This window comes from Sylvia atricapilla, chromosome 3, assembly GCF_009819655.1.
Source record: "Sylvia atricapilla isolate bSylAtr1 chromosome 3, bSylAtr1.pri, whole genome shotgun sequence".
Classification (NCBI taxonomy): Eukaryota; Metazoa; Chordata; class Aves; order Passeriformes; family Sylviidae; genus Sylvia; species Sylvia atricapilla.
The window spans coordinates 34,016,419-34,042,184 of record NC_089142.1 but is presented as its reverse complement, the minus strand read 5'-3'; the positions used below and the strand labels follow the sequence as shown (position 1 = coordinate 34,042,184).

Below are 25,766 nucleotides of genomic sequence, written 5' to 3'. Positions count from 1 at the left end.
AAATGGGAAAAAAAAAGCACAAAAACGAGATAACTGAGAAAACAGGGCAAAAGCTTAGGGAATCTGGACCACATTCTTAACAGACCCTATGCTCAGAATATCAGATCTAAAAATATTGCATGACTAAAAATAAAAATTGTGAATATACAGAAGGAGCAGAAGGATAATGTTTAGACATATTGCACGATGAACACAATGAAGACAGCTCTAAAAAGGGGAATTTTAAAGGTCTTGATGTTAAGGAATTCATACCTTAGTTGTTTCAGGATAACAAAAACCAAACAACCAAAAGAAGAAAACAACTCTAAGAGTGTTCTCTTAAAAGTATCATCCATAGAAACTTGTTTTTCTGTTTGAAATGTGTGTATTGTTAATAAACCCCCCATATTCAGTAGACCCAAGACAACACATTTGTTATTTTTGTCACTCAGATCTTCATAACTGCTAATATAATCACAGTCCTTGACTTGACATGTACTGCATAGGAATCTCTCAGACACCCAGATAATTTTACCTGGTGATACTGTGTAGATGGATCTAGGAGGCAGTAATGAATTATTGTTGTGATCCCTTCTAATAAAGTGAGAACCATATCTGGGGGAGTGACTGATGCCATCCAGAGAGGCCTAAAAGAAGAGTAATTTTTTTTAAATGAGTTAATCTGATAGTAAAGTAATTCAACACAATCAGATGTATTTTAAAAGATTATACATCTATACACATACCTATTATCAGATAATCCTGTTTCATATTTATACTGCTGAATTAAATTATCCAAGTTCCTGCAGAGCTGAAGAGTCACTGAAACAACGACCCTTTGAAGAACTTTTCCCATGTAAGGCAACGTAGAAGTGATAAGGCCAATCCACTGGGGATGCATTTTACAGGCACAGTGCTGGTGCAAAGCTCGTATCACTGCACACAGAAACATGCCTTGGCAGGTTATTGGCTGGGAATGCAAATACTGCAGCGAAGTCATAGGCTGCTGGGGACCAATGTGCTCCAGGTCCGTTATGACAAAGTCAAACACCGTTTCATTTTCCTCAGGCACAGTCATTACTCTGTGTTCCAGCACAATCAGCCGCTGAAGTACTTTCAAAAGTTGTGACTGCAAAGTACTACCATTGTCAAACTCATCCTCAGAAAAATTTATAAGGCTGTCTTCAGAGAAGCCTTCTTCTACAGCCACTATGTTTTTTCCAGCTATCTTTTCACTGTGCCATTTCTGGGCACTAAAGATAGAAGACAGCAGACAATGCAGGATCACTTTCTGAACCTTGCACTTGGACAACATGTCTGAAATAAAACTAGGAAAGCCCTTGGCAGAGCTTTCTATCACTTTTGCCAGCTCAGCAAAGAGAAGTGTGAGAATTTCTATGCTCATCATTTGCATGTTGCGGTTTCCTATGAGGTCTTGTGAGGTTACTTTAACATGAGTTGGATAATGGCTCCGCATGTAGTACAAACACAAGGAGATAAGAATTTCTATGTACATAGAGCTCCGAAAGTTGTGGTTAGAATCAACTGGGATGTGACTATAGAAATCCTTGCCCATAACAGATATTCGATGCCTGGCTAGAAGATTTTGGAGCAACGAAAGCTGAGGAGTGTATGCATTATTGACACTGGTAGTGGAGATGGCACTTACAAAAGCTGAAGGATTTGTTTTCAGAATTGCCTTAATTGCAGAAAAAGCATACAATGTCCTTGAAGAGTCATACAACTGGAGATAAAGCAGCACATGTTGATACAGTGGATGGATATTGAAGTTAGGAGATTTTCGCATTCCTGGGGATCCGACATCACTTTCTATTTCTGAAATTTCTCCTTCTCCACAACTGTACCAATTTTCTAAATCAAGACCATCACTAAAGAAGACATTTGTTTGTTTAAGCTTTTCCGTTTGTGCTTTCTTCTTCTCTTCATCTTTCTTTTTGGCTATTTTTACCTTAGGCTTTGCACCTGGTTGTTTACCAGCCTCTTTAACAATTGTTTCTTTTTCTGACATTTTTTCTGGTTGCTTTCCTTTAAAGCTGAACTGAATACTACTGTGGCTACGTTTTCTAGACTTTGATTCAATGGAAGAAAGAGTAAGATCAGAGAAAGACTGCTGGCTTTCTGCAATACAAGGTGAAGAGTTATTTCTGGACATTTCATCTCCTAAGCTCTCAAGTCCAGTCTCAGTTGAAGCTGATAGTAACTGTGAGCTGTCATTACTGAGTAAACTACTCTGGCTACTTTGAATATTTTGATCATCACTTTTTGTAACCTCTACAGAGCTATCCAAAGAGCTGAATTTACATAAAGCATCCTCAGAATGCAGATCATCTTTAACTGGTTCAACTTCTTCTCCAAGACCACTTACAACCTTGCATATAAGATCTGTAACCACTTGCTGCACTATTTCATCAGGTGAGTCTTCTTTCAGAGTCTGAGAGCTATCTTGAGCACTCAGGCTTTCTGTTTCCACTTCATAACTGATGTTGTCTCCAGTAGATGACTGAGAACAGCCAGAGTCAGAACTCTGCAGTATTTCAGCCTGATGATCAGGAAGGTCAAAATCAGACACAACCATTGGTATGGTCTCACTGCTGGTACTTAACAAGGAAAGCCTGTCACTCAGAGGGTTGACAGTCAGGCTGAAGTTCTCCATTTCATCCACACCAAGTTGTTTCTCATTGCCTTCTTTAGGTATAATAAGTTGTCCTTGGCTTACAGGCATGTGGGAGAATGCTTGAAGAAGAACACAAAAAAATGTACACATATAAGATTTTGTTCTTCAGAATAAGAATTCAGAATTAAAGTTAAGAATTTAAACTATTATAGAGACTTCAAATTATGAAGGCACGGTAAATAGTGTCATTTTATTTGACACAAGAAAAAATACATTAATAAGTAAATGACACATTCACAAAAACAAAGCAAAATTATTTTAGTAGTACACCTTCGCAAAACAATGTCATTCTCAGTGAAACATTACGCAGTCTTACCTGCTTCTGCTTTCACAAAAAACAGAATTAGTAATTTCTACACTAAGATTACACAATACAAGCAAACACCTTCAAAACTTTTTGGTATGTTTTCAGCCAGTCCCATATCATTCATAAAAAATGTTTAATTACTTGGTTAAGCTTCAAGCCATATTCTTACATTCTACCAAGACTCTGCAAGATGTAACAAAATGCTTTGAATCAAAATACTTGCATATCATTTTAATGTAAAAACAATGAAACTTTTAACAATACTTGAGACACACAAACTTGAATGAGGAAAAAAACACACAAATGCAAATATAAGCCACAGCTATTCCAACACTTTTTTCAGTTACCCTCAAAAATTTCTACTGTGTTTTTAACATTGCACGTAAACAGCAAGCAAAGGAGTTAGGGAACTTCCTACAGTCTTCTTGTGTACATACCATCAGCACAGCTGAACTTCTGCATGAACTGCTTTTCATTTTCTTCTTCAGGGGGATTGGGAGATTTAGTCCAGTAACATTCAGCCTGTACTCGCTGGACAGAAACTCGCTGAGTTTTTGGATGGAGAAGCAGAAGGAGCAAAGGTTCAAGAACCCTTGCAATATCATGTCTTTGAAGCACTTGATTTAACCAGGCTTGTCCCACTGACCAAGTAGAACCATCCAAGCTATTGAGGCTGTCCAGCATGATAAACAAAGATCTAGAATGGAAAGAAGAAAAAATCTAGTGGATATTGTACACTAGATTTTCCACACAAAGGAGTATTTTCTTTGGAATCAATGCTTTGGTGTTTATATTTTAGTCTAGTCTAATGAAGGAGTGGGCAGGAAGAGCTAGTAACAAAGTCAGTTATAACAGGTGCTCTAAAGGTAGCAAGATCAAGTATTTGTACAGTTCTTAGCATAACAAGCCTTTGTTGGCTTTTAAGTGGTATGCCATTAAAAAATATACAACTTTAAAAGCCAATTCACAAGAATATATGGAAAAGCAAACACTCAAAGATACTGTCTTCAAAAACAGAGAGGAGAAAAATACTTGACAATTCAGCAGTTCCTACCACCATTATTCTCTTCTTTTAACAGTTTCAGTGTTGAGATTCATTTTTAGACTTATGGAAAATCAATATTCATATTGGACTCTGAAATTTACCTACCGTTTTACATTCTCCAGTAGTACAACTTGATAAGCTTTTAGCTGTATGCTCAGAATTTATCAACATCTATGCAATGAGTGACAGCATAAGACAAAGAAATAACCTTTTTACTTTACTCCTTACAACTAAGCATGGAATACAAAATCAAAATAAACATTTTCCACAACATTTGTGCTAGCTGAGGAAGACAAGAGTAGTTCAGAGTCCAGATCTTCAGTCTTTTCTATGAAGATAGTCCAATACCTGAACACAAAACAGAAATCCTCTGCTGCTTGCCATAAATGACCTCTTACACAAAACATAGATTAAACAAAAAAACTCATATTTAAGCACTTCCTTGCAATTTGGTTTTTAAGTTGTTCAGTTTTACTGTTACTTTCTACTTAATATAATTCAGTTCTGAGTTGATTTCTCTCTCCTACTTCTGTTTTTATCAAAACACATCAAGAACTCAGATATTAAGCTCAATATAGACCACAGTGATTTGAACCATATTGATGGTAAATGAATACCATTCCTTCCCCACCCTTTATAGCTTCCAGGAAAAAAAAATAACATCTTACATAATCATCACTGTGAAAACAATTTTTTAACAGAAATTCTTGTCCACAAATTCATTTCTTGTCCTTCTTCCTTCTTCTCACAGCTACACTGTAGTTCTTCAATTTTTAACCTCCCTATGTTGCCAGTATAATACAAAGATTCTGAAGCAGAATTATTTCAAGTGAGTCAGACTTGCAATCACCAACCTGTCAAAGGTGCGGCCAAAGGAAGAAGACTTGTTAATATGAAGATCTCGTGTGAGATGCCACAGCACTGCAAACTTGGCATGAGCTTCCATTCTTACTTTCTGTGAACCAAATAATAAGTTAGATCTGCCAGAATGTAAAAACTTCTGATAGGATCTTGAAAAAGAAAGCAATACAGCATCCTAAATGATGTAAGATATAATGAAATTAACTTCTTTGATTATGTATTTAGGCACAGTTTTTAATCTTAAAAGCAGTAGTAGCCAACAATAGGTGTCTGTGAGCAATTTAGTACCATGAAAGGGTTCCCTCCTATTGTAATCTTGCCTTAAAGTTTAGCCTGTCTCTTTCTAGTCACCTTATTTTTATTCCTTTATTGCCGTACTAGAAAGAAATTGAAGAATTTTCTAGCTAGACATGTAGATGGAGTTCTTCACTAACATAAAATTTAGCTCTGAACAAATTGGACATATAGGACATGCTTACTGCCCAAAGGATTCATAATGACTAGTATGCTAGTCACTATAATATGCAGAATATCATAGAATCATAGAATATCCTGAGTTGGGAGGGACCAGAATGGATCATTGAAGTGCATGCAGCTCAGGATATTTAATGGTAAAAATGGTGTAAAGTAACAGTTGATCTATTTCTCTCTTTACTGAGGCTGACCCAGACAAAGAATTATTCCAGCAAGGCTGCAAACAACAGTAAATGTAATGATATGATTTGAACACATATATAAAAACAGTTTTACCCAAAAGACAAGGAAGCTAGTAAGCATCTGTAGGAATGAACAAAGCACACCAATCAGGACAATTACACCAAATAAATCATTACTTCAAGTACTATAGGGGCTTAAATTAAACTACTAGATGATAAGCAAAGACAAGAGAACAAAGATTTTTACTTGTTTGTTCTTAGAATATATGGTTATAGGGAATGAACAGTAGGTATATTTAACTTTAACCAAAGTGAGACAAAACTAAAAACTGTTAAAATCTCTGTCAATCTGGCATACTTCCAGACTTAGTTTACATCATACAACTTCAGAAGCCTTGCAACAGCTTATCTATCCAACATCTGCCACAATAAGGAAAACTTTAAGTAAAAGCTTTGTCTTTTCTGTGATTTTAAAAGTTTTCTTTTACTTAAAGTTTTTAAGTAAAAATAAACAGGTCATGTTAAACAAACTAAAAATAAAACAGAACAACCTCTCCACACCAAAAAAAAAAAAAAAAAAAAAACCAAAAAAAAAACCCAAACTCCAAAAGAAATAGCAGCATTCTAGAAAGTCAAGCAGACATCATCTGTATTTAGAAAAAAAAAAGCTTCTCACAGGAATATAATCCACAACACTGCTGCAAAATGTATACAGTTACACAAAATAATTCACTGACATTTATTGAATAGAGTGAAAATGCCAATTCCCAAATACATTGATATGACTTCATGTAAGCCCTTGCAATCCTTGCTGTGAAGATATAAGAAATTGCTGTTTTCTCAGGAAGGTGGGCAGAAATGAGCAAGTTCTACACCCACAGTCAAAGCAGTTTACAGACTAGCCTAAGCAAAACTAAAAATCATCACCAATTTTAACAATATGGCAAGCTGTGAACTGCACTGATTGACAGACTGGCTCACATTCACTTCTTGTTCACCTGCTTACTCTAACAGAATGGCAAAAAGGTAAGCATTCCAGAAGCCACACAACCATGGGTTGCTAGAGTGTGTAAGCAAGTAATCTCTTGCCATTCATACTGTTGGAGCTATGAAAATAGCTCATATACCTAAAATTTAAAGCACTACAAAGGTCTCAACTTGAATGTCAAACCCTATGTGAAACAAATTTCTAGGTGAGAAAAAAAAAAGTAAAATACCTGTCAAGGACTCCTACCAACAGCAAAAACTAAGGACATACTTTAAGTATTGGGAAGCATCATATGACTTTGATAAGAGAAAGTTTCCTGCATAAGCCTGTTGCTGAATGGTGAAAAACCTCCTTTCTCTAGCATGAAACTAGAGGCCCATCACAAACCTAAAATAACATTTGAACAAAGTAAGGAAATGGTTTTTTCAATATGAAATTATTAATGCCTTCCTCTGCAGGACAAAGTCCTTTTTCTAAATATATTTCTGTATCTGTATATACTTTAAGTAAATACATGAACAACTTGCCTTGTCTCTGTGAGTCAGCTGCTGACTAATAACATCTTCACAAATGCTGGAGGATGGGACGAGGTTGTGCAGCTGGTAGAAGAGCTCCACACTCTTCTGATGATGCTGAGGAGTTCCATCACCCAGCTGGTCCCAAAGAGTTAAAGCTATATGCTTTATACATGAAAAGAAAAATTTGCAAGAGACACAAGTGAATGACTATCATACCCTGTTTTGCTCTAAGCAGCAATGGGAGGTATAACATCTGATGACACCCTATGACCAAGAGGAAATCTGTAAAATGGTTCCTTTTGTATGAACAGAATGAACTGTTCCAAACAGTGCAATAACTTACTACATAAAAAATTCCTGTTAAGGAGTCAGAACAGAAATAAATTTTCATTGAAATATAATTAACAACATAACAGACCCTGTGGCTGATTATATTTTGCAAAAGATTTCTTACATAAACTACACAAAAAAAAGACTGTTTACCAGAGACCAAGATTATGCACATCTCAGTTTCATACCTTTGCTAATTAATACTGCTATTCAATCAGGTTTTGTTTATATCTTTAAAATATTCATTTAAACAAGGATTTTCACACAAGTGGTCAGTAAGAGAATCACAGCAGGAAACTTACTGTGTATTTTATTTAGATTCTAACACAGGTTACAACTGTTATCAAAATATTCAGCAAGAAAATTTGGTATATCAAGCATGGTAAAGGGGCCAAGACCTATTTTTCACCAGACAGAAAAAGTCTAAAGAAAACAGCAATGAGGTACTGAAGCTAACCTTGAAGAAATCTGTCTTTTCAGCCATATATCTCAGATTGCCTTGAGTAAGAGGAGGTCTGATGACAACAGCCACTCTTCCCTGGTTAGGACTAAGAGGCTGAGCAGTTTCCACACTGTTCAGATTTTCTCCAGTGACAAGAGCAACAGATTGAGTCAATCCAACCAAGTCCATCACGAGGGAAATAGTTACACCCTGAACACTGAAATCGCTTGCCTGCTTGCAAGCATTCATTAAAGTCTGTAGCCACAGTGGAGGCTGTACTTGTTCACAGTCTGAAATACAAATCACAGATTATACATTTATTTAACAATCTAAATTTTATGGAATTTTCCTCTTGTATTCCATAATTGTATATGCAATTGTCCCTTCATATTTCAATATGCCCATTATATGGGTTTAGGAAAACAAACGCAAGAGGAAGATACTTCCTGATTTATCTTTAAAATTATCCAATTAGGAACGCAACACTGTATCACTTCAAACATTTAGTAACCAAAAATAAATAGAAAAATTTTAAAAAGGAAAAGAAAAAATGTACGGAAATGCATTCAGATGATTTCCTGCTTCAGGCAAAGCTAAACTTTTAGTAGTTGGCACATATTAAAATACACTTTTCTTCTTCACAAAATTCTTCACCAGCAATCAAATCTTACCACTCTAGATAGTAGTCTGGAATAATTCTGTAATATATTTTATACAGCCTAGGTTAATATATTATATAATATACATGCAGACTAATTTTAAATTGACAAAAAATAGATTTGCCTGGCAACACTAAAAATAGTAGTTTTTTGTGAAAATCAAAATCCATTAGGCCATACTCTGTTTTTCGATGTAGGTGGTTGTTTCCCCTTTTTTCCTGTCCTCTCACTTTATCAAGCCATATTCTGGGTTGATACTGAAAGTGTCTTTCCCCAAAGCTCACAGTCAACCCTCCAAGCAGATATTGCATCCTTTTACTTTGGAGATACCAAAGTAACTTCTCTTAAAACTTCGAAAGGACTCTATTGATCACGTTCTTAAAAAGGCAAATGTATCTAGAATCTCACACAAGTGAAGAAGTGTTATTTAATAGGCACCCTTTTAAATTCAAGAGAAAAATGATACAATTTCTAATTTATATCCACAGCTCCACTGGAGTCTAAATATACCTAACAATTCCATATTGTGTTCTAGAGTTTACAGATATAACCATTGTTTTCAGTTTCACTCAGTTCCCTTTTTAATTTCTTCAATTAAAAATCCCTGAGAAATTAAGCATATGGCAGAATTAAAGCACAATTATGTTCTATACATATCAGATTAACTTCCCTCCCTCAAATAAACAGACTGACCAGTGATTAAGAGCTATTGGGATGTATCATTAATGCAAGCCTTCAAAATACATTCCAAATTTAGGAACCCTTCAATGAACAGCCTCTTCTGCAGTACAAAACCCTCATATGACTAGATAGGGTAGTGTGAGAATTTTGGTAACTACCTTCTTCCATTCTCTGTTCCAGTGCAATTCTCTATTATGGGAAGTAGGCTCAGCACTATTCCTGTCTGCCCTGCCATTCTGTACAACAGATGTTTTCATTTGGAACAAAATTCTTCTTGTTGGTTTTACCCCCCTACAATTTCTGCTTATTTCTCAAAGTTACACTGTTCAGGAGACTGCAAATGATATCTCGCAAATAGGAACTTTCAGACGATGAACAAGAAGCACATATCCAAGACATTTAATGAAAATGAAAAGAATTCCTAGAAGCACTGCCCTCATATGAGGCACATACCACTCAAGCTCTACAGGCTCTCTGCTCTACAGTGCACAAGGCAGTGATAATCAAGCACTAGGTGCACCAAAAAAGTAAGCAAACAGCTGACATTTTGGTCTTTGGACACAACACTCATTTGTAGGCTGTTTGAGAGAAATAAATAAACATCTAGCATTTTCAAGGTCATACTATAAAAGCACAAATACTCTCAGATCTTATACAAAAGGTAGCAGATCTTTGGCCTTGTCATACTTGTAACTAATGAACAGCTATAACCAAATTGCCTTTAACTGACAAATACTTTATATGTCTGGACATTACAAAGTCAAATATATGCTCTGCTCCTGGTTGCAATGAAGACATAAACGACATATCTTGAAGACTGCAGAAACAGAAGCAGTCATGTTAAATTAACATGCTTGCTGCCAAAATCAAAAAACTACTCATCTCCAAGCAGCGCCCACCACTTAGCCTTGATTTGAAAATTGTAAATAAGAACAAAAAGCTACAACTAGGAAGTTTCCTAGGAAAAAAAAACCCAAACAAAAAAACTAGAGATGACTGTGACAGTAGCCAAAATTAGTGTTACTATTTCTTGCATGCTCCAAGCATATCTACTATGAAAACATTTTAAGGAGCAACTCTCAGACTGCAGATCAGATGGGGATCCAAAATTGGAACTGTAAAGTAGAACTAAAAAGAATTGTTCATCCTAAAATGTCACAATTTACAGTAATTGATAACTGCCAATGTTATAATCATGTCTGTATCTGAATAATTTCATCTATCTGTGAACACCAAACATCTATCACCTCACACCAAAACTCACTATTTTTATTTTTTTTCTTAATGTAATTATAGCTAGAAGAATTTTTTTGCAAGAACTGTTCCTTTAATAGGAGCAAAGTAAAATCAATTAAATTTCTTAGCTGGTATGATTTTTATTGGACAACAGCTCACAATTTCCATGTATTGCCAAAGTGATTAATGTGCACATCAATCCAAAACTGATAAAAGGAAGCTAAAAACATATTTGAAATGAGCTGTGGTTATTGCAAAATATGGCAAAAAACCATTGTGGATCCATACAGTAAAGAGAAAGATTCAACAATCTAAATTCTACTCTCAGGCTCCCATTTGCATAGTTTATATTTTTCACCCCAATATTAATTACTGTCAAATTCCATGCCAGCAATATTCTTAAAAATCTATGAGAAAATAATTTTGTTTCCAAATGTAAACCAATTGACACAAAGAAAACTTAGATTTCTGAGAGGAACAGCAAAGAGCAACACACACAAAGTATGATATCATTATTTAAAAATTCTTTGGCTGAAAAATAAAAATTATTATTTTAAAAACAAAGAACAAATGAGAATGCAGCTTACCAACTTCAGGCTTCCCAGGGTGTAATTCTGAAGTGCGATTTCCTTCAGCAATGTAAACAGGAAAGCTCGAACATTCAAGGTAGAGCTGACAAGCAGCAATAAAGGCAGGTAGATATTCTTTCGGTGTTTTCTTCTTTGTTTTCTTCACCTTAGCATCATCTTGTGATTCTCTGTCCCATTTGGTGCTCTGTCCTTGCGCTCTAGTGGGGTCTGCTGGAAGCTCTGCCCCTAAGGGCTGAGACAAGGAATTACTCTGAATGATATACAGGTTGATAAATCTGGTTAAAAACTGCTGGACATATTCCAAACAGCACTGCATTGCAGTCTTTTGGATCGTTTTCCCACCACGAGTTGCTGTCCCTTGTGTCATTACGGAAGGAGGCTGTACAATGGTCTCCTCAGAACCCACTGTAGATGCTGTCTCAGTCTCTGAGGATGTGCTGCCAACAATAGGGATGCCAGGTGCACCATGACCTTCATTCAGTGCTCTGTCAATATCATCAGTTGTATCTGCCTGGTATTGTACAAACTCAGTGAATCCACTTTCTGATGATCGACTGCTCGGAGGATTCTCACCATCTTCAAACACATCACTAGGATTTTCAAGTGACACTGATGGCACCTGAGTAAAATAAAAGTTTAACGATTGTTCAACATAGGTTATTTAGGTCTCAGCAAAACAATAACCATTTGAAAGCAACAGTTTTATTCCAGAGTTTTAAATGTATTCATACAAATACATTTTATGCAAAATGATAGTTAATGTTTCTGTAAGCCTGCCAGACTAAGTTAGCATTAAAAGAAAATTGTTTATCAAGAAAAATATTTAAATATGATTGGTTTTAACATTTTCTTCATACCATAACCATGTCTACTCTATTATGAAAGAATGCTGAAATACATAGGCATATGTATTATCAATTTATACAGCATCATAAACTGTCAAATATGAAGTTATAATTACAAAAATAATAATTCATTTAAAAACTACTAATAATTTGCAACCAGAAAGAAAATAAATCATCTCCTTGAAATGAGAAAGAGGGGTTGCTACAATAACAACAGTTCTTCATGACTTATTAAATGTCTCAATTCCTTATCAGTTCAAAATATGCACAAATAGACAAATGGCTTTTACTCAGAAAGCACCAACAGTGGCTTTTTGCACCGCTCTAGCCCTCTACAGTCTTAGTAGCTGGCATAGCCTCTGTTTCCTGCTGAGAACATGAAGTAGGAAAACAACTGAAACAGAAATGCATCAACCAGAGGCCCTGAATGCAGGTGCCCACTTACTTCCCATCTTGCATTTTACCAGGGATGGCAGATGTTGCCTGGGACCTAACAGGCCCAGAATTTGTTGTGACTGTAATGATTAGCTTTATTAAATACAGAACTTGAGCACCATGTAATAATATGAAAAAGTTTTTCATGAATAAATAAAAAACGTGACATTATTGTTTACAGTGAACGTTTTGCTTTACCAAAGATGGAATAAGAATGGAAATTTGAGCTATTACTGCAGAAAATAGTGAAAGCTATGTACTAAAAAACTTGAAGAGACAAATACTGGCTCCATTTTACAAAATACAATCCAAAAGTTATTAGAAGTATGGCAAATCATTTCATTATCTCTTAAGAGAAACAAGGGCCACATATAAGACAGCTGTAATTGGAAGCAGAAGGCCAATGAAGGTTCAAAGGGCAACATCATTCAATTAAAACAGGCTTTATTAAAAAAAAAAATAAAAATCAGGCAACCAGAAAAAACCCCGAAAGAACTGAACAAGGCTGGTATCAACTAGCTAGAAAGAATAAGGATAAGATCCTGAATAAAGGATGCTGGAGTCCTAATTGACAAGGGGAACACAAGCCAGCAGTAGACTCCTTTGGTGAAGCAGACCAGCCACATCTTGGACTGTATCAGCAAAAGTACTGTCACCAAATCCAGGGAAGTAATTAATCCCCTCCGCTCAGCAGTTTTAGGTCCACAATCAGAATATTGTATCCAATTTTGCACTCATTAGTACAGAAGAAACTCTGATGTACTGAGTGTGCCCAATGGAAAGTCACCACAGGTGCTCTAGACATAGAAGGAATGCTCAGAGTTGGACTTAATCAGCTCTTTTAAGAATGCTAGAAGTTGTGGAAGGGGGTGATGATGTTTTATTGGCTCTCTGTGAGTTCCTACTAGGCAGTTGAAAAGATGGAGATATGCTCAGAAATCCAGAGTGAAAGAACACAAGGCAACTAACACAAGCTGCAACAATGGAAATTCTGATTAAATAACAGTGCAAACAAACAAGCTGTACAGAGAAATCATGGTAACTTCATCCTTGGAGACACTCAAAATTCAGACAAATATGATCCTGAGTGACATGACCTAGCTTTAAAGTAAAATCTAACTTTGAAATCAGCCCTGCTTTGAGCAGTGCCCTGCAACTGTCACTTCCAACCTAATTTAATCTATGATATTCCTTAAGTTTCTTCAGCTGGAAAACAAGAATTTCAGGGCATGTCACTTCACATACCTCACAGAGCCATGACTACATAGAACAAAACAAACTGGACAATGTTAAAAGAGAAATAGTGGCTGGCTGGTCTATTTTATTTCTTTAATAAATTATTCTAAGAACTTAACAGTGACAGTAAAATATGAGATGGGTATTAAACCAATGCACATAAATTGGGTAAGAGGAGAATTCACATATTCCTTATAGGTGAATTCTTTTCACCTATACATCATTTTTTTTACATCATCATACTCTTGAAGTGCATAACAAACTTTAGTTGATTAGTTCTTTCTTAGGCCCTGATTCTGAAGTGATTTATACAGGTATAGTATTAAATTTGGATAAAACCTCTTCAAGAATCAAGAAATTCTACCACAATTATAAGCTATTTTGGTTACCCAAGTTTCACATATATTGTGATATCTAATCAAAGATTTGTAGGGTGTTCAACATAGGCTAAGAAAGCCCACTTATTTTTAATACATAAGAAGCAATTTTCCAAGACGTTGCAAAATCTAATCAGTTACCTTTTTATTTTCCCATTCTTTGATGGAGCTGCTGTGTCCAGTAGGAAGCTGCAGGATACCATCTGTACCAGCAGAGAGCAACGGAGGCTGAACCTTACTAAGGATCTTTGAGCAGAGCCTGAGAGAATCAGTAAGCTCAGACAAGTGCAAAGTAGGAAGATGGCTTGTCAATGCAGAAATCATCCTGAGCAACAGCTGAGGCAAGTGTTCTGTCTGTATTTCAATGTAAGTCTCCTAATAATAGGAGTAGTAAAGTAATAATAAAGACTTGTTAATTGTCATGCCAAATTGCACCCTGAAATTTATTTTCTATAATAGATCTACCAATCATTTATTTAACTGTGTTCTAAGCATATAGAACATGGAAAAAGGAAAATTAACATCTTAAAATACAAGAATAAGAAATACATGCTTTACAAAAAAAATTTACAAAATTAACTTTAAAGTTGGCTAACAAACAAATAGAAATATATTTAGCTCTTTTTCAAACTAGTACATATTGTTCATTACACAACAAATATATTCAAAAATATCATAAGAAGGCTGAAGAATGCTACTATTATTTTATTAATCTTAAGATAAAAGTTTAAGAATCAAAGATAAACAAGTTATTAAGAACTAAAGGAAGAACAGGCTGATTGCCATACCTGACACAGCACTCTCATACTTCTAGTAGGCTTTGAAATGAGAAAGCAAAGAATTGAGGAAAGACAGCTATAGAAAAAACAGTTCCAATAGTCTGCTACATTAAGCAATGACAACAGAAAAAGAAGATACATCTTATCATGACATTTAAAAGATCCTTAAAAGAAAGCTGCGCATATAAAGTAGTATATCAAACTACAAAAGACTATACTCGGAATACACAGAAAAGAAAATGAGGATAGACTAAAATTTTCAGGTATAAACATCACAAAACCCATTTCAGCTATGTCTAACCAGTCTACTAAGAATCATACAATGAACCAGAAACTTCTTTAATGTCAATTTATATCAATATATTTTCAGGAAAAGCAATTAATAAAGTACATATATAGTATTTCTGCAGACCATAAATATACAGAATCCCAATAGTAGTTATGAACAAGGCAATTCTTACCAAAGAAACAATATCCAACAAAAAATCCACTAACAAGCAGAAATTTGTCAGAGGTAATTCAGATTGCTCACTGTCACCTCCAGGCCCAGTTTGAAGTCTGGCATGTAAAGTCCTCCTGCAAAATTCAAAGACAGTGTCACAATATTTTCCCTTCCCCCTTACATTGACCATATTTCTGTAACTTAATATAAAGCTGTATATATTTGGGATAATCACTGTAAACCAATAAGCAATTTCTCATTTTACTGTTAAGTGGCTTATTTGGCCCCATGCCATTATTTCAGAAAAAGCAGTAACCAGCCTTTTGGTGTAAAACAAACTCTCTTCATTAGTAAAATAAGGAAATTCAAGCTACAGAAAATTAAGCATGGAAGACAAAAACTTAGACAATACAGCAACTCATGCAGAAAAAAAAACCAAACAAAACCAATTCTCCAGATGTCATTTATTTATAATGCAATTTTGTATCCATGTTGACAGTAACACTACTTATATGTAGTGGAATGCTCACCTGCATGTCTGTAGATGACTTTCCTTATGTTAGCAATTCAGCCCAACACACAAAAATTAAGTCATCTAGATCAACCTCTCACACTGAGCAGGACTGATAAAAATGCTAGATAAATTGGTCCACAGTTTTGTCTAGCAGAGTTCTGGAAATCTCACAAGAAAACTCCACAGCCTTCCTGGCTTCCACTGTTCCACCTCTTCCACTGCTGCACAATGTCCTTAGCAAAGCTTTTCTCAAAGTCCAACCTGACCACTTGTTGCTGTCCTTTGTTTTCCATCAGCTGTTATAAAAAGTATAGCTGTATGAACTTTGCAAATGTCCTTCAGGAAGCCATAGGGTGCCATTCAATTTCCCTCTTTGCCAAGCTAAACCAAACTCACCTACCTCAACCTTCAAGGCAGTGTCCTATAACTGACCAGCTTAGCAGTTTCTCTACTAGAGTCTCTTCAGTTTCTCAACACTTCTCCTTAGGTGGCGTGTCCAAAGCTGGACACAATATTCCACGTCTGTCCTTAGAAACACTAAGTGAAAGGAAAAATAACTTCCTTTCACCTGCTGCCCACAGTCCTCATAATGTAGCCCAAGACACAGTTTTCTTTAATTATGACAGCACACTGCTGGCTCATAGGAAAATTCATGTCCAAGTATCTTAATATTTTATCAAGAAATTCCATAAGCAATGAAAAAAAATTCCACAGTTATCATTTGACATCTCTACTTCATCTACCCCTTGCCACAGCAAAAAACCCTTTTCGTCTCTGGTCCCTCCATCCCCTTCTCTCCGGTTAATATTTTCAATTTGCCTGATTTATGGTTAGCTTTTTTTCCTCCTGCAGCCCTCCTTGTTATGCACAGGATTCCCACCCTTCTTTTTCCCTAAAAGAGCAGGAGAAATGATGACACATCAAGTGTCTCGCAAATCTGTCAGTTTTACCAGAAGTGATTTGTACAATGAGTAATCCTGTACTGGCCAAACAGAACAAAATGTGGCTTTGAGGTCACTCAGGAGTCTCCCCATCAGTAGCGGGGTTAATTCTGTCTCTAGATTTAACCCAGACACTGAGTTTGTGAGAAGTCATGTTGCTAAGACCCACAACCACATGTGATGAAAACTGGCCAATAGATTATAGGGATGGGAGGAAAAAAATATTTACAGGCTAAATGATCTCATGAGACTGACTTCTTTGAAGTAAAAAAGTATATAAAACAAAAGTTAAGTTCAACTTTACACATACAGAGAAGAAATATTATCACCTACCTACAACACTCTTCAAACCAACGAGCAATGTAATCCCACATATAATAAGGCTCAAAGGAATTGAAAAGAAGATTGGCAGTTTTAATCAATTCCGCAGTTTTCTTGTTTTCTCTCAGTTTGCTGAAAAAAACCAAAAAGGACATTTTATATTTTTATACTTATTTTTCAAGTTATATAACTACACATTGCTGTGAGTTTACTCACTGTCAAGTAACACTGACAAATTATCCTCCTCTCATCCCTACAAGTAGCTGTTGCTCAAGGGCTCAGGATATTGGCAGGCTGCTCATACCAGTGTCTTTTCAAAGTTGCTAGGTTTCTCGTCTATCCTTTCCTTAATATTTATCTTTTAACCACATTTTTAATAGATCTGTTTTTACCATAATTGTTCCCACAGTTGTTTCCTCCCTTCTCCAGCTTTGAACACCCCTCTCCTCTCCATCTTTCACAATATTTAATTCAGATCCTGAAACTCTATATCCCACTCCATAGCTCTCTTGTAGCAGTCTTCATTTTTCTACTACAAGAAAACTCATCAGTCTATTTTGGTTTTGACGAACACAGATATAAAGAGTATCCACAATCAAACAAATATTTTTGTCATGGATAAAGAATAAAATATTTTCTAAATATTAAAAATATATCTATATAAAAAGCCAACCACTTCACACCTTTGCACTGAACACAGAAGCTGCAATTAATGTCAATAGATCCTGCATCATGAAGAAAACATATCACAATTCCACAGGCTTCACAGTCATGGTTCCAGCAACAAAGATATATATATTTTTAATACAAAATACATAATACTCATTATTGACCTGCTTAGCTGTGTGTGATCTTTGTTGAAAGATGGCTCTGTCTGAAGCTCCAGTTCTGCTTTGCACTGTGTGTATAATGTCCGAAACACTTCAATCAGTACATCCTCAAGGATGGCAGGGCCTAGAGAGAAATACCAGCAGTCACACTCTTGCATTATAGCACTGCCAACAGTCCACAGATGAAAGCTACTGAAATCATTAGCTAGCTTTGGGTATTGAAACCACAAAATTTCTTCTGGTTCAGTCTCATAAACTACCTGAATGTCCTAAGGTGTGGTTTGTTTGCATTCCAGAAACACTGAGACAACTGCAGTGCCTGGGAGAACACAAAGCACAAGCAGGGTCCTTTTGCCCAGTGTTCAATGTGTGTGCAATGGCAGCTGGATACAAACACACCAAATTCAAAAGCTGTGCCGTCACAGCAGTACAGAGCATGTTCAAGCCAACACACCCTTTTTATTAGCTCAGCTCAGGAACAAGTAAATGGGCTTCATGGATTCTTGATCAGAGGTGGCTTTCAGTCTAAAAACTTTGAAATACTCACCCCTAAGCTATCTCATGCTGTTTGCATATGGATAATACACTCAAATATTTAAATGCAAATACAAGATAAAATATTTTGAGCATTATCCTTCCTTTTAATTTGAGGCATGGATTTTTTTTAGCTCAGGATACAGTCTGCAGGGTACTTTTTGAAAGTATTTTTGGAAGTGTGTAATTGCAGCCCAGAAAACCAACTGCAGCCTGGGCTGCATTGAAAAGGTATGGCTCTCAATCCAAGGGAGGTGATTCTGACCTTCTCTTCTGCTCTTGTGAAGAATAGATAGTACTCCCACCTGAAGTACTGCATCCATCTTTGGGATGCCCAACACAGGGACATGGACCTGCTGGAGCAAGTCCAGAGGAGAGCCACAAAGATAACAAGTGAGCTGAAACATCTCTCCTATGAAGATAGGCTGAGGTAAATGGGATTGTTCAGCTTGGAGAAATGAAGGCTTCACAGAGACCTCATTGCAGCCTTTCAGTACTTAGATGGGGCTTATGAAGAAAGAGGGAGAGTGACTTTTTATACAGGCAGATGGTAGTAGGACAAGGGGAGACACTTTTAGAGTAAAAGAAAAGAGATTTATCTTAGATCCTAAGGAAAAATTCTTTACCCAGAGGGTAATGAGGCACTGGAACAGGCTGCCCAGAGAAGGCATGGATGCCCCATCCCTGGTAGCATTCAAGGCCAGGTTGGATGGGGCTTTGAGCAACCTGGACTAGTGGGAGGTTTCCCTGCCTGAGAAACATGACAGGGACGTTGGAACTGGATGAAGTGTAAGGTCCCTTCCAATGCAAAACATTCTATGAGCCTATAAAACAGCCTCTCCTTTGGATTTGAGCTAAATCTCAATTTTGTAGAAAAAAAAACCCAAATTATTTTGAAAGGAATTTAGAAAGTAATCCTGCTTGAGATATAATTTACTTTTTTATGTGTTTCCTAGCCTCACTGAGATGGCTTCAATAAGAGTACATTCACGGAGTTAAGCAAAAATCCTTTTAGCTTATTCCATCTCATTTTGCTGAAAGAATCTTAAAGTTTTGCTACTTCATAAAATCTTAACATTCACATTGCCTCTGAACATTTAGACTGATCCCCAGAAATCACACATTACAAGGAAGAAGGCAAATTTCTGACAGATATTTTGTTCCTTGTAGTTCTTCTGTCCTAACAATTATTTTCTCTGATTATTGTATTTTTATGGCTTTATTATCCCATCTTCAAATCTGGTAAAAGATTTAAAAATTATTTTAATTTTTTTCAGTCACCTTCAAAACTGTATTCCAAAGAAAAAGGCAAGGTATCCAAGTCTCAACTGTAAATACTTTTGTCCCATAGTCCTCAGCACTCATCTGCTAAAGAGGGCATTTAAACACTTTAAATAGGGGAAAAGAAAATTTAAAATAAACACTGAAAACTCATGCCAACAAACCGACAAAATCAAAAAAAACCCCTTGCTTCCTCTGCATAAGTTCTTCTGAAAAAAATTTAACTGTTTTCTTGTTAATAGCTATCATCTCTGCATGTATATTGGAAGAAAGAACAGGTGATTGCCAAAAGCAATAGCTGAGATTTATAATAGTAAAAGTCATTATTTGATAAAAGAAATGAAAAAGATCCAATCTGCATTTCTTCCAACACACAGTTAGTTCTTTCTATGACTTTGACTTATTGTTTCCTGTGTAGAAAGTAGAAGAAATGGCATTTGGTAAAAGGTAAATCTGATGAATGCATTAAATTAAATACAAAACATAGCTACAGCTTGGAAGATCTAGGAAGTCTGGCTAACCTGCCAGCACCAGGCATATAACTTTTTCAATTTTATAAAAAAAGAGAGAAATTTTCAAAGCAAAATCACATGAAACAAACCAAAAAGAGTAAATGAAAATTACCTAGTTCAGGCTTATCCAGCAAACTGATAAGAATTCGAAAAGGCTTTAAGTCTTGCATTAATGTGCTTTCTTCTCCCTGTCCATTAACTTGTAATATTCCAACCATTGCCTACAAAGAGCAAAAACATATCAGGAAAACAAAAAGAAAGCTAGAAAGCAATAAAAGCTACACATAAAGGGAAAATTCTCAGTAGTGGAGACCACTAATGCCTCTCACTGTAGCTCAGTCTTCCATGATTAAGTTCTCTCAACTTTGCCTTTGAGAACATTTCTGTGGAACAGAACTTGGTAACTTGTATTTATTCAAAATCAAAATAAAGTATTATAAGCAGATAACTTAATAATTTTTAAGAATAAAAAGAGAAGAAATGAGCATTAATGAACAAATTATTTGAGAAGATAAAGCAGGTAGATATTAAGGGCTTAATAAAACACCATCTGTCCTGTGATATAGTGATGTGGATGAAAACTTTCTTGACTAAATAGCAATGACAGCTTGGGAATAAATGGGAAGACTGAGTTTCTATACAGTGCAGGTTAGGGAATGTGCTGCAGAATTAAAAAAAACTCATGAGATGACCACAGCTTTTGCTTAGTTTTCTGCCCGGCTGACTTGACTGTCTGAGCTAGTTTGTTTCACTTAGAGTTTCAAAAAAAAAAAAAAAAAAAAAAAAAAAAAGGACAAAGAAGAAAAAAAGTGAGATGAATACCAGTTTTGCCTTGCTATCTGCTACAAACCAAGTATTATCAGCAAGGATCTTAAAAGAAAAATCTTTTGTACTTTCATATGCCTTTAGAAGGCCAGAATTTTCAGTCCATTGTATCTGTGAATAAGATATGAGTTACTGGATAAAAAAAACCACAAAGAGACTGCTAGAGAAGAAGGCAGAAAGGAGCAATGCTTTTGAAGTCTTTCAAGAGGCAGCAAAAGGTTTTAGAAGTCATATGTCATTTGTATTATGTATAGGCAAGGCACTGATTCTAATGTCCATACCCTTTTCAGACAAAAGCTTTATTGACACTGGTTAAGTTCAAAAGATGGACAGATTTAAAAAGACCATAACCATTAATCATGCCTAAATGTTGCTGAAAGCTTATTATGTTTTTCTTTTATATAAGGTACAGGTGAAACTAGCTCATTCAGGCCTCTTCTTTACATTTGAATAATTTCTGAATCATCTGCTAAGGAAGGGAGAAAGATGATAAGAGAAGGGTGAAAGTGCCAATGAGATCTTTGCTGCTGGAATACTGGAATTCTGAGGTCTCTTCCTCATCAGTGGAACAGCAGATCTCACAACTTTCAGATAAAACTGAAGGTGCTAGCTCGATGCTGGGTGTCAGCTTTGAACTGGGAGAAGCTGAATATTCTTGTGTCAGCTACTACTGCTAGAATTGCCACTCTCATTCCCATACATAGCATCACAGTTCTGACTCAGAAAAATCCTGACCTTATCAATTTGCCTTAATGACAAAATGTCTTCCTGACATCAAGATCAGACTCACAGCAGTTTAAAAGACATCTGTATTTCGATTACTGCGAGAAAAGCAGTACAGTTCTTAGAACCAGCTCATACAGCAAGGCTTTAAGGGTAAACTAGTTTAACTGCCAATTTTCTCAACTGTTCCTGGCTGCTAACAGAGAGCAGAAGATGCTCCCTTTTCCTAGCAGGGAGAACGACCCTTTTAACACAGACTTTGAGTGCCATCTGATCAATTTTTTTCTTATTCCCAAGACACAGAGAAGTTTCCATATCTACAGTAGAGAATTCTACAATTCAGTTTCATGAAAGAACAGACCCCAGTGTGCTGGGTTCATTATCAAATGACATCCACATATGCTTCATTCATTGTGGAAAAGGAAAGGGAGAAATCTAATATTTGTTCTGTTCATTTTGCTGTTTTAGAGAAACACATTATGTCATGTCTTCATTTTTTCCACTGAGAAAGTTTTAGAAGAATAGGACACAAATATCACAAAAAGATAGGATTACATTGTCACATTTCATTGGCAAGTCAAAAGATAAAGTTATAGCAACTTTGACCAGGATCTGTTTATAAAAATATAGGCCCCAATAAAACACTGTATAGCTACCTGGACTAACATCTCCTTAGAGAAGGTGTTGAAATAGTAAGTGGCATGCTCCTCGGGATTGCTGTGCCTTGTACTTCTGGGTCCTACAAGGGCACCATTGTTATCAAAACCTTCAGGCAAACAAAAGACAAAACAGATAAATATTTGTAGTTTAATAGAACAAATATTGTGAATTTCTTTAAACTAGAAATCAACACACTAGCACTGATAACTTACCAATATGAAGTCCAAGTCATGTTGGCAAGGAAAAGATGATTTTATAGAGTTTAATATGGGAAACTAAGTTATACTTTCACATAAGCAGTTTGCACACAAATAAAAAAAAATAGTCTTATGCAATATTATCAAACAATTACTTCTTGTACAAAAGAAAAATGTTCACAAATGCTGCAAAACCCACAATCCTTAAAAACCCCACAAGCTGTCACATAAAAATATTTCAATATTAATGAGAAGATAAAATTCAGTGTTTTAAATATATAGAGATGATCATCAAAACACACTGACATGACTAAGGCACTTAGAAAGAATATCAGCTACACTACAAAAAATTTTTTTTAATTCAGAATTACATGAAGGAGATGGACCTTTGTATTGTCTCTTTTCTTTTCCCAATAAGTTCTTATTGCCCAAAAAACAGGGTTAAATAAGAAAAAAAATCAATTGGTTAACAATGGTTAAGATAACCTGATTTAAGGAGATGTATGTGATTTCTATTCATAGAGAATCTTAATAGGTCACCTCTAGCTGTAAAACAACAGGAAGGAATAGTAAACATCAGAATTAAATAATGTCATACAGAACAACAGAATTCAGACAGTCTTCCAACATAACTGATGTCCATCTGCAATGTCTTATATCAGGAACAGAGTACCATGTTAATAGAAAAGCAGCACAAAATCCAAAGAAAAAAAAAGCAAAAATCCTATATTGTCAGAAAGCTTGTCCAAATATATAGCAAAAAAGAGAAAGTAGCTGTTCACAACACAGGACCTGGAAGTCACTGCAAAAGTACTCCCTGAAGCTGTATGACTTTCAGTGGAGACTATGTTCATGAAATAGGTGTAAAAGAAGGTTCCTCAACTAAAAAACCAGCATATTTTAAATACACAAAATAGCTTTTTCAATAATAGCAAAAGACATATCCAATCCATCAAATTTAGATGGATTTAGAAACATAAGTGCAGTGTTTAATCTAGAGACTAGTTTTTCCCTAAATCTGAAAATGCAGATTTGGAGCATAATATTGCATTTCATTTACTTTCTTTAAAGGATTCAAGTCAGTATCTTGAGGAATGATTAACCAAAGAAGCCAGGATTTTCTCATATTTAACTTCTAAACCCCTGCAGCTCCTACAGCAACACAACCAACTCCCTAATGCAAAACCCTTCTTCTCTCCCTTCAAAATTTCAGTTCTTCCTCAGGGCCCTTTGCTACTCATGTCCTTTCTCCCCAGTCATCCACAGGCTATGTGCCTCTGATGTCTTAACTATCACCTGGGAAAGGTAGAAGAGCTGCTGGGAAGGGTTCTGAGTAGCCCAAGAACTACTGCTGGTGAGCTGGGATGTCAAACAAAGAAGATAACAGCAGACTGCAAAACATATCAAGTCGAGAAGCCACTTCATGTTTCCCCATTCAGTCTCCAATTCCTGGGACACACTTAAGAACTTCCATGATTTTGACTTCTTTCAAAATGGGTTTAAAGAGTAACTAGTCAGATTCATGTGACCACAGTCTTCATTTCCTTAAAATAACACAGCTGAATAAGAGTAAATATTTTCTAAAATTTTCTGATTTCTGGTCTTCTAACTATTTCCTGAATAGTTAAGAGCCTTTTAATAGCTATAATTCTTTGCTACCCTCCTGATTACATGCTGGTTTCGTACAAAAATATAAATTTTTACTGTATTGATTTTATGGTATTTGGTAGAATTGTACTCCCAATTGCTCAATTTTTACTCCAGAAAGCTGTTGAAAAGTGATTGGTAATCTGTGACCTACTGAAGTTTAAAGTTTGCATACTCAAACTGTAATATCAATGTTCTTCAGCATTCTTTTCATATCTTCTATACTGTTGTGCTCCAAATACCATTTACACTCTATAATGCCTGTTCTCTGTTCTGTCCATTCTATGTTTTTAGAGAAAAAGTTTCAGAGTGCCTATTTCCATGAGCCTACTACACCAGGCTCTACCCCTGAATGTGGCCCGTAATTGCTGCTAGAGGAAAATGCACCAACAATTTCTCACAGGAATGAGTTCCAGGATGACATTCTTCATCTTCTATGTCCATGGCGAAAGAAAGTGCCTTTCTTTCTTATGAAAGAAATTAAGTATTTCGTTTTTCCAAGATTCTTTTTACACAGAAGTGCAAACACTGCTAAGGAAAATACAATCCTTCCTCCACTTTTAGTGGCCAATGGAATGCAATACAAACCTACCTAGGAGCCATGCATAAAGCCTTCGGTTGAGTGACATATCCCTGCGCAGCACTACATGAAGGGCTGCTGACAAAATTCTGATCATGTCTGGACGTGTTGCCTGAAGAAGTTGGAAACACAATTAAATTTAACTATGAAAAGTCATGCTTTTTCTATATTAGCAGCTCAATGCTCATTAAAACCTAACTAGTTTCATGTTTTGAGATTTCTGAATTCAGCACAGTACAAGAAAACACAGTCTTGCTCTTTGGAAACCAAAATATGATTATTGTTTGGAACAAATACTATATAATAGCTCACACCTTTTAAGAACAACAAAAATAAGAGATTTGACTAACAGCTCCTTTTTGTTACAAAATGTTTCATTTTACTATGAGGCAAAAGCATTGGAAGAAAATTCTTAAAATCCAGTTAAAAAAAATTGAAGCACTTTTTCAGTTTCTTACTACTTGAAAGGCTTGTGTAAGTCTTAATATCGAAAAAATGCTGTATTGATAATTACAGCTTTTTAGTACCTAAACAGAGACATCCTAAATACTCCTACAGTAACTGATAAATGTGAATGAAGCACTTCCACAAGCAAGAACGCAGTTCTTTTTTACATAAAAGTGTAGGTTTTTCCTAATTTCTTATAAGATGAGAATCAGTCTTGTATAAATTTTCCTCTAGGAGTTAAATGATTCATCGATCATTTAAAAACAGGACAACTAACAATAAGTGCACTCCAAAAAGAAAAATTTACCCAGAAGTTGTAAGGTCTATCTTCCACTACTGCCAGGGCTAACCACTCACCCAAAACCAAAAACCATTTTCAATTCTCTAGTGTCCTGAATCTGTTGTGCTAAGAGGATTAACTTTTGCTGATTTTGAACACTGGGAACTGGAAACTTGCAAATGAACAGGTAATTTGCTTTCTCATCATATTGGAGCAAATTAAAAGCTTCTGCACAGACTAAACATAATTCAAGCTTACATACACAGAAGTTAAAGTTAACTTCAAAGTTAACACATTAAGTTAAAAAGCAGAGATCATGACATGAGAACAGCCAAACCTATGAGAGAAACTCTTGTGACTCTTGTTGGAGCTT

General features: G+C 35.8%; 1 protein-coding gene across 3 annotated transcripts in view; it reads right to left on the bottom strand.

Annotated features, from left to right (window-relative positions):
• Positions 1-25,766, bottom strand: part of DOP1A (DOP1 leucine zipper like protein A) — a 60,018-nt gene that overhangs the window by 16,969 nt on the left and 17,283 nt on the right. For 2 of the 3 annotated variants that reach the window (XM_066315075.1, XM_066315076.1), the window contains exons 7-20: positions 24,679-24,778; positions 22,239-22,348; positions 20,147-20,255; positions 17,711-17,831; positions 16,890-17,009; positions 15,121-15,235; positions 14,022-14,255; positions 10,985-11,606; positions 7,837-8,111; positions 7,055-7,211; positions 4,881-4,977; positions 3,419-3,678; positions 726-2,733; positions 515-626 (exon numbers count right to left, since the gene is read on the bottom strand). In XM_066315075.1, the coding sequence (XP_066171172.1) occupies positions 515-626; positions 726-2,733; positions 3,419-3,678; positions 4,881-4,977; positions 7,055-7,211; positions 7,837-8,111; positions 10,985-11,606; positions 14,022-14,255; positions 15,121-15,235; positions 16,890-17,009; positions 17,711-17,831; positions 20,147-20,255; positions 22,239-22,348; positions 24,679-24,778 (4,440 nt within the window). Of the gene's footprint in view, positions 1-514; positions 627-725; positions 2,734-3,418; positions 3,679-4,880; positions 4,978-7,054; positions 7,212-7,836; positions 8,112-10,984; positions 11,607-14,021; positions 14,256-14,668; positions 14,699-15,120; positions 15,236-16,889; positions 17,010-17,710; positions 17,832-20,146; positions 20,256-22,238; positions 22,349-24,678; positions 24,779-25,766 lie in introns of all 3 variants that reach the window. The other variant, XM_066315074.1, reaches the window with a different exon arrangement.